The sequence below is a fragment of the Belonocnema kinseyi genome, chromosome 1, assembly GCF_010883055.1.
Source record: "Belonocnema kinseyi isolate 2016_QV_RU_SX_M_011 chromosome 1, B_treatae_v1, whole genome shotgun sequence".
In the NCBI taxonomy this organism is placed as follows: domain Eukaryota; kingdom Metazoa; phylum Arthropoda; class Insecta; order Hymenoptera; family Cynipidae; genus Belonocnema; species Belonocnema kinseyi.
In genome coordinates this window covers 32,345,795-32,358,527 of record NC_046657.1, presented here as the reverse complement: position 1 = coordinate 32,358,527, position 12,733 = coordinate 32,345,795, and the positions used below count along the sequence as shown (strand labels likewise).

The window sequence follows — 12,733 nt, the reverse complement described above, 5'->3', positions numbered from 1 at the left end:
GTTCGCTGCTCCAAAAATTCTTATAATAAAACTCATCACTGTTTTCGTATTTTAAAATTATGGAAAATTTTAAGTTAGTGGAATTTAATCAATATTTATGAATAGAAATTATTTTTATTTAATTGGAGACTAAATTTAAAAACAAAGAAGTGTATATAGATTCCGAAATTTGTGTTTACTTTTTATTTTTAGTTTTGGCTCCGTTTACAAATTTTGTTACATCAAATGATGAACTTCCGGGTCACAATTATGACGATTATGGCACAACTTTTTATTTAAATGCAGTTATCTATATATAAATTTCCTCCATTCCAACTCGATAACAATCTTGAAAAAAAAATAATGGTCCTCATATTTTAATTTAAAAAATTTTTTAAACCAAAATTTCGTCTCTTCCAATTCCGTAAAAATGGACATATATGCTCCTGTTTTACGTTACAAATTTTAATCAACGTTTCATCCCTTGCAACTGAATGAAAAATAAAAAAATTTTCTTCTGTCTATTAAAATAAAACAAAAAACAGTTTTGAGATGACTGAAAAATCCCGAAAAATAAAATTCTTGACACTGTCAAATTCCCGAATAATAAAATTTCCAAGTGATAAAATTCTCAAATTTAAAGAATAACATTTTTATTTATAAAAATAATTAAATTATTAAAATTGAAATTATATTACAACTTAAATTGTTTTTATTTATACCAAATTTTGCAACTATTTAAAAATATGGAAAAATAAAGTTCCCGATTTATAAAATTTTCGAATTATAAAATTCCCGAATAATAAAATTTTCAAATGATAAAATTCTCAAATTTAAACAATTAAATATCTTATTTATTAAATTATTAAAATTGAAATTATATTATAATTAAAATTATTCTTATTCATTAAAGAAATTTGGCACGACTGACAAATCCCGAAAAATAAAATTCCAGTCACTGAAAAATTCACGAAAAATACATTTTTCCAATTGTATTATTCTAAAATAATGAAATTTCCAAAATGGAAAATTCACTTCGATTAAAATTCGCAAATAATAAAATTTTCAAGTAAAAAAGTTTCCGAATTGGAAAATTTCCGAATAATAAATTTCCCGAATTGGAGAAAAATTCTTAGCAATGAAATTTCTGAATAACAAGATTTCCGAATTCGAAAATTCATAAATAATAAATTTACAGAATTTGGAAATTCTCGAATTAGAAAATTCACGAATAATAAATTTTCCGAATTTGAAAATTACTGAATAACAATATTTCTGAAAAGGAAAATTCACGCATAATAAATTTCCCAAATTGGAAAATGCACGAATAATAAATTTCTTGCATTGGAGAAAATTCCTTATCAATAAAATTCCTGAATGAAAAGATTTCCGAATTGAAAAATTCCCGAATAACGATATTTCCGAATTGGAAAATTCACAAATAATAAATTTCCCGAAATGCGAAATTCACGAATAACAATATTTTCGAATAAGAAAATTCACGAATAATAAATTTCCCGATTTGGAGAAAATTCCTTATCAATAAAATGCTTGAATAACAATGTTTCCGATTTGGAAAATTCACAAATAATTACTTTACCGAATTGTACAATTTCAGAATAATAAAATTTCCAAAGTGAAAAATTCCAGAATAAAAAAGTTCCTGAATTGGAAAATTTTCAAACATTAAAGCTTACGAATTGGAAAATTCTCGAATAAGCAGATCCCCAAATTAGAAAATTCCCGAATAATAGATTTTTATGAATTGGAGAATATTCCCTATTCATAAAATTTACGGATTGGAAAATTCCCGAAGAACTAGATTCCCGAATTGGAAAATTTCCGAACAATGAATTTCACCAATTAGAGAAAATTCCTTATTAATAAAATCTACGAATTGGAAAATCCCGAATAAAGCATTTTACGAATTGTAAAATTTCAGAACAATAAAATTTGCAAAATGTAAAATTCCAGAATAAAAAAGTTCATGAATGGGAAAATTCCCTAATAATAAAATTTTATAAATTGAAAAATTCCAGAATAACTAGATTCCCGAATTGGAAAATTTCCGAATAATAAATTTCATGAATTGGAAAAAATTCCTTATTAATAAAATTTCCGATTGAAAAATTCCCGAATAACAATATTTCCGATTTGTAAAACTTGCGAATAATAAATTTCGAGAATTGGAGAAAATTCCCTACTAATAAAATTTACGAATATTGGAAAATTCCCGAATAACTGGATTCCCCAATTGGAAAATTTCCGAATAATAAATCTTACAAATTGGAAAAAATTCCTTATTAATAAAATTTCCGATTGAAAAAGTTCCCAAATTGGAAATTTCCGAATAATAAATGTTTCGAATTGAAAAATTCCCGAATAACAATATTTCCGAATCGGAAAATTCACGAATAATAAAATTTACCGAATTGTAAAATTTCAGATTAATAAAATTTTCAGAGTGAAAAATTCCAGAATAAAAAAGTTCCTAAAAACAAACTTCACGAATTGGAAAATTCCCGAATAACTAGATTCCCAAATTAGAAAATTCCCGAATAATAGATTTCACGAATTGGAGAATATTCTTTATTAATAAAATTTACGAATCGGAAAATTCCTGAATAATAAATTTCCGGAATTTTAAAATTTCCAAAGTGAAAAATTCCCATTAAAAAAGTTCCCTAATTGGAAAATTTCCAATTAATAAAACTCCCAAATAATACAATTTCAGAATAAAATTCGCAAGCAAGAAAATTTACGAATTATAATATTTCTGAATAAGAAATATCCTGAATAATAAAGTTCCTGATTGAAAATTGGCTGTAATATTTTCGTTATAAAAATACTTGATTTTTTAAATTAATAAATAATATTTATAAAAAAAATGGTTAATTGTTTAAATTTGTGAATTTTCTAGTTCGTATATTTTATAATTTGGCAATTTTCTGTCCGGAAGTTTATTATTTGGGAATTTTCGAATTCGATAATATTATAAACTGTTTAAGAATTTTATTCTTCGAGTATTTTATTATTCGATATTTTTAAGTCTTCCCACAATTTTTAATAAAAAATAAATTGGAACATTAAAAAAAAATAACTAAAAATGTCAAATAGACAAAAATTGCCTCTTGCAAGCTTGAAAAAATGTATCAAAATTTTTTCCCGTCTAAGTTTATAAAAATATTAAAAATGAAATCCTAAACATAAAAAATGTGCCTCTCCCAATTGAAACAAAATTGACAGCTTAAACTTTCTTTCCTTTTTCCTCGATAAAAGTCCTAACAATAAAAAAATGGCACCCTTCAAATTCGAAAAAAATTAAAAACAAAATGTTCTCCCTTTCAACTCGATAAAATAAAAAAGCCCCCTTCCAATTCAGCAAAAAACGAAAACCAAAATTTCATCCTTTCGAGGTCTATAAAAATCCTTAAAATAAAAAAATGTCCCTATTCCAATTAAAAAAAAAAAAATTAATAAGAAATTTCCTACTTTCAACGACATAAAAATGTTAAAAAGAAAAAATACCTCTTGAAAGCCTGAAAAAATATATTAACCAAAATTTCGTCCCGTAAATCTTTTTGAAAATCTCAAAAATAAAAAATGCCCCTTTCCCAATTATAAAAAAAATTGAAAGCGAAATGTTTCCTCCATTTTTTCTTGATGCAAATCCTAAAAATAAACTAAACATGGCCCCCTTCCAATTCAAAAAGAGGTTGCTCCACTCAATTCAGACAAAGAATTAAAACCAAAATTTTTCTTCTTTCCAAATCGATAAAAATCCTAAGAATATAAAAATGTTCCTCTGCCAATTAAGAGAAAAAACTTGAAAACTATAACTTTCTTTCCTTTTTGCTCGATCAAAATTCTAAAAATAAAAATAGCCCTCTTTCAATTCGAAAAAAAAATAAAAATTTTCTCTCCCTTCCAACTCCATAGAAATCTTATAAAACACACACAAATGGCCCCCTTCTAATTCGAAAAAATATGAAAAATAAAATTTGGTCCCTTTCAACTCGATCAAAATTCTTTAAAAAAACAAACGGTATTCTTCCAATTCAGAAAAAAATTAAAACCAAAATTTCCTCCCTGCCAACAAAATTGAAAACCAAAACTCTTCTTCCTTTTTCCTTGATAAAAATTCTAAAAATAAAAAAAGGTCCTCCTTCCAATTCAGAAAAAAAAATTAAAGCCCAAATTGCTTCCCTTCCAATTCGATAGAAATCCTAAAAATAAAAGAATATCCCTTTCCCAATTTAAACAAAATTGAAGGCTACAACTTTTCTTCCTTTTTCCTCGATACAAATTCTAAAAAAAGACCCTCTTCCAATACGAAAAAAAAATAAAAACCAAAATTTGCTCCCTTTCAACCTGATAAAAATTCTAAAAATAAAAAAATGTCAATCTTAAATTTCAGAAAGAAGCTGCCCCTTCCTTTTTTCAACTATTAAAATCAATAAAAATAAAAAAGCCCCCACCCCCTCGAATTTGGAAAATAATGAAAACCAAATTTTATAATTTTCAACTCGACAAAAATTCTAATAAAAAAATTTCCCCATTTCAATTCAGAAAGAATCAATAATCCCTTCCAATACAAGAAAAAATAAAAACCAAATTTTTCTCATATTCAACAAGGTAAAAATGCTAAAATCAAAAAATGACCCTTTCCAATTTAGAAAAAAGTTGTCCCCTTCCAATTCAGAAAAAAAATTCTAAAAATAAAAAAGCCTCCTCCCAATGAAAAAAAAAAATGAAAACTAAAAGTTTTCTCTTTTTTCCCCGATAAAAATTCTCAAAATATAAAATGGCCCCCTTCGAATTTGGAAAAAAATTAATACAAAAATTTCCTTCTTTCCAACTCGATGAAAATTCTTAAAAAATAAAAAAGGCCCTCTATCAATTCAAAAAAAAAATGAAAACAAAAATTTGCGCCCTTTCAACCTGATAAAAATTCTAAAAATAAAAAAAAATGTCCATCTTAATTTTCAGAAAGAAGCTACCCCTTCCTTTTTTTTAACTATTAAAATTCATAAAAATAAAAAAGGCCCACCTGCGAATTAGGAAAAAAATTTAAACAAAAATTTCCTGCCTTGCAACTCGATGAAAATTCTTTAAAAATGACCCCCTTCCAATTCAAAAACGAGTTGCCCCCTTCCAATTAAAGAAAAAATCAAAGCCGAAATTTCCTCTATTCCAACTCGATAAAAGTTCTAAAAATACAAAAATGGCCAGCTTTCAATTATGAAAAAAAAAATTTTAATTCAGGAAGAACCTGCCCCCATCCAATTCAAGAAAAAATCAAAACCACAATTTTTTCATATTCAACACAGTAAAAATGCTAAAAATAAAAAGTTTGTCCTTTCCAATTCAGAGAAAATTGAAACTAACATTTTTTCCTTTTCAACACGGGAAAAATGCTAAAATAACAAATTTTCCCTTTCCAATTCAGAAAAAAGTTGTCCTCTTCCAATTCTAAAAAAAAATTGAAACCAAAATTTTCTCCCTTCCAACTCGATAAAAATACTGAAAATAAAAAAGACTCCTCCTAATGAAAAAAAAAAAATTAAAACTAAAATTTGTCTCTCTTTTCCTCAATAAAAATTTTAACAATAAAAAAAAATGGCCCCCTTCGAATACAGAAAAAAACTAAAACCAAAATTTCTTACCTTTCAACTCGATCAAAATTCTTTCAAAAAAAAAAAATGTCCCTCTTCCAACTCAAAAAGGAGCCGCCCCCTTCCAATTCAAGAAAAAATCGAAGCCGAAATTTCCTTCTTTCCAACTCGATAAAAATTCTTAAAATACAAAAATAGCCCGCTTCCAATTCAGAAAAAAATGTAAACCATAATGTCCTCATATTTAACACGGTAAAAATACTAAAAATAAAAAAAATAGCCCCCTTTTAATTAAAAAAAAAAAAATTGAAAACTAAAACTTTTTTCCCAATAAAAATCCTAACAATGAAGAATATTTCCTTTCATAAAAAAAATGTACTCCCTAATAAATTTAACAATAAAATTTGGCCAACTCTTGAATGTTCTCATAAATATTTATTCTCCATTTATAATTTCTTAAATTTTATTTATACATACTCGCAAAAAATAAAAAAAACAGTAATCGAAAATTAGAATCAAGTTTTTTATTCTCTAAATACCATGCTCGATCTCGTCTTTCGCAGAAGATCCGTTTCTCTTAAAAAATAGTATCTCAAGGACAAATTTCAACTCTTCCAAGTTCAAATTTCTGGAATTGTCTTAACATTTATAATCTACTGTGCATTAATTTTATATGAACAATATGCACAAAAATAGATACTTTCAATCTTTCTCGGGAAGACACACTTTTAAACGCGAAATTTATTTTCAAATTTTTAAATTCAACCTATCTATGGAACAATTGTCAATTATTAAAATTGAAAAAAAAAAATTAAATAAAAATTGCGGGACATTATCTACTTTGTACAGGGCAATTTATCTAGAATTTTCTAATTAAACTATCGTTAATGAAGTGCGGATGTCCACCAACTCGGCTTTAATTTCTCGTCCTTAGTCTCGACATTTTCGATTTCCACTCTTGGTTCGGCTATAAATCCTATTATGAGTTTTTTATCCTCTAGAGATTTCATGTAGGCGAGGAAGGAGGTCCACATTAAACTGCAAATACTGACGTAGACTACTCGATTTCTCTCCGGGACGAGGAGGAAATTCACTGTTTGTAGAATTGGCCAAACGCAGACACCAATCTGTGAATTATTATTTTTTAATGCCAGTTTATTACCATTTTTTTAAGGAGAGACTTGAAAAAAATCTTTAAAAAAAATAGAGGAAATAGGGTGCTTTTTTTAAGAAATATAGAGAAATAAATTGGTTTATATAAAATTAATTAAAATCAAAATTTCATTCCTTCCAACTTAATAAAAATTTTAAGAAAAAAATGGCTTCTTTCAATTAAAAAAATAAAATCTACTTAAAAGTTCCTCCCTTCTAACTCGATACAAATTTTCGAGGTGAAAAATAACCTTTTTCCGATTGAGAAAAAAAAATTGAAAACTAAAATTTGGTTCATTCAAATTTTTTTTTTAATCTCAAAAAAGTTCTTTTAAATTAAAAATTAAAAAAAAATTACTTCGCATTGATAAAAAAATAAGAAAATAAAATTTCGTTATTTTAAACTTTAAAAAAATCCTAAAAACAAAAAAGATCGTCTTAATTTCGGAAAGTGCATGTAAATTTTATAAAAATTCTCCGAAAAAAGTCTTAAAAACAAAAAGAGCAACTTTCAATTTGGCGAGAAATTGAAACACAAAATTTCATCTATTAAGCTTTTATAAAAATCTTAATAACAAAAAATAGTTTTTCCGATTGAAAAAAGAATTTTAAACTAAAATATCGTCCATTTAAATTATATGAATATTTTTAAAACAAAACAAAAATGCCTTTTCCAATTGAGAAACATTTAAAAACTAAAAATTCGTCCATTCATAAATCAATAAAAATCTTAAAAACAAATTGAAAATCAAAATTTCGTCACTTTAAATTTAAAAGGATTTAAAATAAATGTCTTTTTGTATTTATAAAAAAATTAACTCTAATTTAGTTCATTTAAACTTTTAAAAAACCTGAAAAACCAAAAAGAGAGTCTTTCAATTTGGAAAAAAATTGAAAATCAAAATTTCATTCATTTAAGTTTGATCAAAATTCCCCAAAACAATGCATTTTCGAATTGATAAAAAAATCTGAAACCTAAAATACTTTATTTTAAACTTTAAAAAATGTTCAAAACAAAAAAGATCCTGTTTCAATTTTAAAAAAATTGAAAACCAAAATTTTTTACATTCCAAATCAATAAAAAGGTCAAAATTAGAAAAAGCGTCTTCCCAATAAGAAAAAAATTGAAAACCAAACTTTCTTTCTTTCTAACTCGATAAAAATCTTGAAAATAAAAAATATGGTTCTTACAATTCCGAAAAAAATTGAAAACAAACATCTTCGAAATGAGACAAAAAATGAAAACCAAAATTTCTTCCCTTTCAAGCCGATAAAAATCTTAAGAACAAAAAATATGGCTCTTAGAAATTTATATAAAAATTTAAAACCAAAGCCTTTTTGAATTGAGAAAAAAAATACACATTTCGTCCATTCGAACTTAAAATTTTTTTAAAGTGCGTCCTCCAAAAGAGAAAAAAAAATTGAAAACCAAAATTTCGTCTTTTCCAAATCAAAAAAAATGTTAAAAGCAAAAATATATCTCTCTTACAATTCAGAAAAAATTGAAAAGAAAAATTTCGCCCATTCAAACTGCCTCTTTTAATTTAGAAAATATTGAAAACCAAAATTTCTTACCATCCAAGTCGATAAAAATCTTAAAAATAAAAAAATGCCTTTTCGAAATGAGAAAATAATTGATAACCAAAATTTACTCTCTTCCAAATCGATAAAGATCTTAAAAACAAAAAATTAAAAACTGAGATTTAAGCAATTCAATCTCTAAACAAATTTATCTCTTTCAATGCAGAAAAAATTAAAAACCAAGATTTGCTCCTTTCCGACTCAATACAAATTTAAAAAATAAATAATAAACTCTTCCATCAAAAAAATTAAATAACCAAAATTTAGTCCATTGAATCTTAATAAAAATATTTAAAAGAAAACAATGGCCTCTTCCAATACAAAAACAAAAAAATGTATCTCAAATTTCCTCCCTTCCAAATCGATAACAATCATAAAAATAAAAAAAATCCCTCTTCTCATTCATGAAATATTAAAAAACAAAATTTTATTCCTTACAACTCGACAAAAATCCTGAAAATAAATAAAAAACAGGAGAAAATGTATAATTATCAACCAAGTAGTTGAATTTTTAATTTTAAAAAATCTCAATCAAAAATTTTGTCAATAAATTTCCAACTTAAAAGAATTTATTTGTAAACAAACACTTGCTAAGAGAAGAATTGAATTTTCCAACAAAAAGAGATTTTTCTGTAAAAAAAAATGTAAACCAAATTGATGAATTTTCTTGCCAAGCAGGCGAATTCTCTACAAAAAGTTAAATTTTCAACCTGAAAATATGAATTTTCAATTAAAAATTGAATTTTCAACTAAATCTTTAATTTTTCTACAAAATAATATAAATTTTAATCTAAAAGGACGAATATTTCTATTAAACAGTGGATTTTTCAACAAATAAATGAATTTTCATCCAAATAGTTGAATTTTCAACTAAAAATGATCAATTTCCAATCAAAAATAAAATATGTATATTTTCAGCTAAAAAAAAAGTAATTCTCAAATCAATAAAACAAATTAACAACACAATTTTTTAATTTTAAATAAAAAATTTTTTTAAGAAGAAATTAGTTAATTTTTTAAACAAGTAGTTGAATTTTTAATGAAGAAAGATGAAATCTCAATAAAAAATTTAATAGTGGAATTTTGAAATACAAAAGATTAATGTTTAACCAAAAAGTTGCATTTTTTAACATAAAATATAAAATTTCTACTAAACGAGAAGAATTTTCGACCAAAAAAAGATTTTTCTGTCAAGAGAGAACAAACATTTAAACCAAATTGATGAATTTTCAAGCCAAAAGGAAGAACACTCTACAAAATAGTTTAATTTTTAATCTTAAAATAGGAATTTTCAACTTTATAATTCAATTTTCTACAAAAATAATATCAATTTTAATCCAAATGGACGAATTTTTCAATAAAACAGTGGAATTTTCAAAAAATAAGTTAATTTTCATATCGAAAAATTAATTTAAAAAAAAAGATAACTTCTGTAGAAAATATTTAAATTTTTAACAAATTAATTAATTTTTAATCCATTGTCAGATAAAAAATTATTTTTAAAAGAATAATTTTTAAATTCACAAAAAACATTTATTTAAACAATGTTTTTTGCAATTTATTTATTTTTTAATACCACTTCTTAACAATTTAAAAAAGGTCAAATATTAATAATTATTGGTTTATTATCCGGAAAAAAAGTTTTTAAATTCCATTTTTTTCAATTTTAAAACTACATTTTCCTGTACAAGGAATCCTTTTAAAAATTTTGTTTAAAAAAAACACACTTTTTTAAGATATAACTATAGTTTCAGTTTATTTATGATTTATTGAAGTGCAATATTTTGAAGAAAAAAATTCGTAAGAAGCGACTGTAGGAAAAAATACAATAAAAAAATTATTTAAATTTATTTTCATAAAAAAATAATTTCTTTCCTTTCATAAGACCTTATTTTTGGCACGATCTTAAAGCGAAAAAATGAGAAAAATGAAAAGTTTCTTGAAGATAGGGGAAATAAGTAGAATTTTTCAAAAAAGGGGAAAGAAATAATAATTTAATACCTTGTATGTGGGCCAGAATTTCTGCTGGACTTGTTCAACGCATTCGGAAATGGGTTTAAATTCGAGGAGGCTTATTCCAAAAAAGAAACAGCACATCGCAGATGGCCCATAAGTAACTTGTTCCACCAGAGCCTTGAAAATAATATTAATTATGTTAATTAAAAGTATTATTTTAGCGTAAAAATGAAAATAAAAATCAAATCCTCCCTTCAAACTAGATAAAAATCATAAAAAATTATCCACTTCCAATTAAAAAATAATAATAATTGAAAATTTCCCCCTTAAACTAAATAAAAATGTTAAAAAAACAAAAAAATGTTCATTTAAACTAAAAAAAGTCTTCCAAATCAGAAAAAGAAATAAACATTCCTCCCTTCCACGCAACAAAAATTTTTAAAAGAAAAGAATGGTTTCTTTCAATTCAGAAAAGAAAAACTAACTAAAATTTCGCACCTTCCAACTTTATAAAAATTAAAAAAAATAATATTCAAACAGAAAGTTAAAACCCAAAATTTCCATCCAACTGAATAATAATTTTGAACATTTTCCCTGTTCAAATTCAGAAAAAATTCTAGACTAAAAAAAATAAATTAAAAATAAAAATGTCATAAAATATTGAAATCCAAAATTTTCGCCAATCAAGAGTTACAAATTTTTATTTTTAAAACAAATTTATTTATAATTTGAAAAAATTGTTATACATTTTTTATTTCGAAAACATCTTGAGCTAATCAACTATTAGTTTTTTAATTTAATCATTTTTATATCAATTTAAAAAACTGCGAATAAAAACTTCCCACCTTTAATTGAATAAAAATGTTAAATAGAAAAAATAAAATAAAAAATCAATTTAAAAAATTCAAAAAAGTTTCCTCCATTTAAAAGTCGATAAAAACTTATAAATAAAGAAATATCCCTTTTCCAATTCATAAAATATCAAACCACAAAATTTGCATCTTTTCAACTAAAAAAAATTGTAAAAAATAAAAAACTTTCCTCTTCCAATTAAAAAAAAACTGAAAATTAAAAGTTCCTCCCTTCTAATTTCAAAAAAACGTTTAAATAAAATTCCCCTTCACTGAATAAAAATGTTAGAGATAAAAAATTTTCCTTTTCCAATTTAATAAAAATTTCCTTCTTTCCAACTCAATAAAATTTATAAAAAAAAAATATCTCTCTTTGAATTTAAAAAGTGTTGAAAACCAAAATTTCCTCCCTTGCAACTGAACAATAATCTAAAATTTTTAAAACACTTCTCTTACAATACAGAAAAAAAAATAATCAAAATTTCTGTCCTTTTTACCAAATTTCTTTTTTGTCAACTCAACCAAAATTAAAAAAAAATATCTGTTTTTAAATTTGGAAAATATTGAAAATACAACGATTCTTTAAAATCTATACATTTTTTTATTCAATAAGAATGTTAAAAAGAAAAAATGCCCCCTTGAGAGGCCAAAAATTAAATAATAAGAATATTCTCCCTTCCTAGTCAACGAAATTAAAAAAATTTCCTCTTCTAATATAGAAAAAAATGGTACCTCTTCGAATACAGAAAAGGTTGAAAACCAAAATTTTCTTTTTTCCAAATCAATAAAAATGCAAAAATTTCTCTATTCTAATTCAGGAAAAAATTAAAAATTCTATATTTAACTCAATTAAAATGTAAAAAAGAAAAAATTGTAAGTTTCAATACAGAAAAGAAAAAAAGTAATCAAAATTGCCTTCCTTCTTAACAAAATTTCTTTTTTGTCAACTCCAATAGTTATAAAAATAAATATCTCTCTTCAAATTCAGAGAATACTGAAAACCAAAATTTCAACCCTTTTAACTCTATAAAAATTGAAAACAATAATAAAATGTCCACATTAAAAATTTAGAAATAGTTGAAAACTTCTCTAAAAACTTTTGGAATTCAGAAACAACTTTCAAAATAAAAAATTTCCAGCTTCAACCCGTAAAAATATTAAAAAGAAAAAAATGGCCTTCCCAAATTCAGAAAATAATTAATCAAAATCTCCTCACTTCCTGCTTAATGAAAATGGTAAAAATATAGAATTTCTTTCAAAAAAAAAAATTAAAAAAATTTTTTTTTTAAATTTCCAACTCGACAAAAATTACAAAAACATATCTCCCTTCCAATTTAGAAAATATTGAAAACCAAAATTACGTCCATCCTAACTTTATAAAAAATTTTAATAAGAATAAAATGTTCCATTTCGAATTTAAAAAAAGTTAATAATCAAAATTTCCTTCTTTCCACCTTGAAAAAAATAAAATAAAATTTTCAATTTCCAAGAGAGGGAAAAATTGTGGGTCCGGATGCAATAAGGGCACATAAAATTTTTTCGTGCGAAAACGAAGTCCCCTGGAGACTTTAGAAAAAATTTTCGAATTTTAATTTTCAA

General features: G+C 24.3%; 1 protein-coding gene across 1 annotated transcript in view; it reads right to left on the bottom strand.

The window, feature by feature from the left end:
* Positions 1-6,012: 6,012 nt before the first annotated feature.
* Positions 6,013-12,733, bottom strand: part of LOC117170506 (mpv17-like protein) — a 15,105-nt gene continuing 8,384 nt past the window's right edge. Inside the window, exons 4-5 of the mRNA XM_033357261.1 lie at positions 10,329-10,460; positions 6,013-6,721 (exon numbers count right to left, since the gene is read on the bottom strand). Coding sequence (XP_033213152.1) covers positions 6,479-6,721; positions 10,329-10,460 — 375 coding nt within the window. The 3' untranslated portion in view covers positions 6,013-6,478. The remainder of the gene's footprint in view (positions 6,722-10,328; positions 10,461-12,733) is intronic.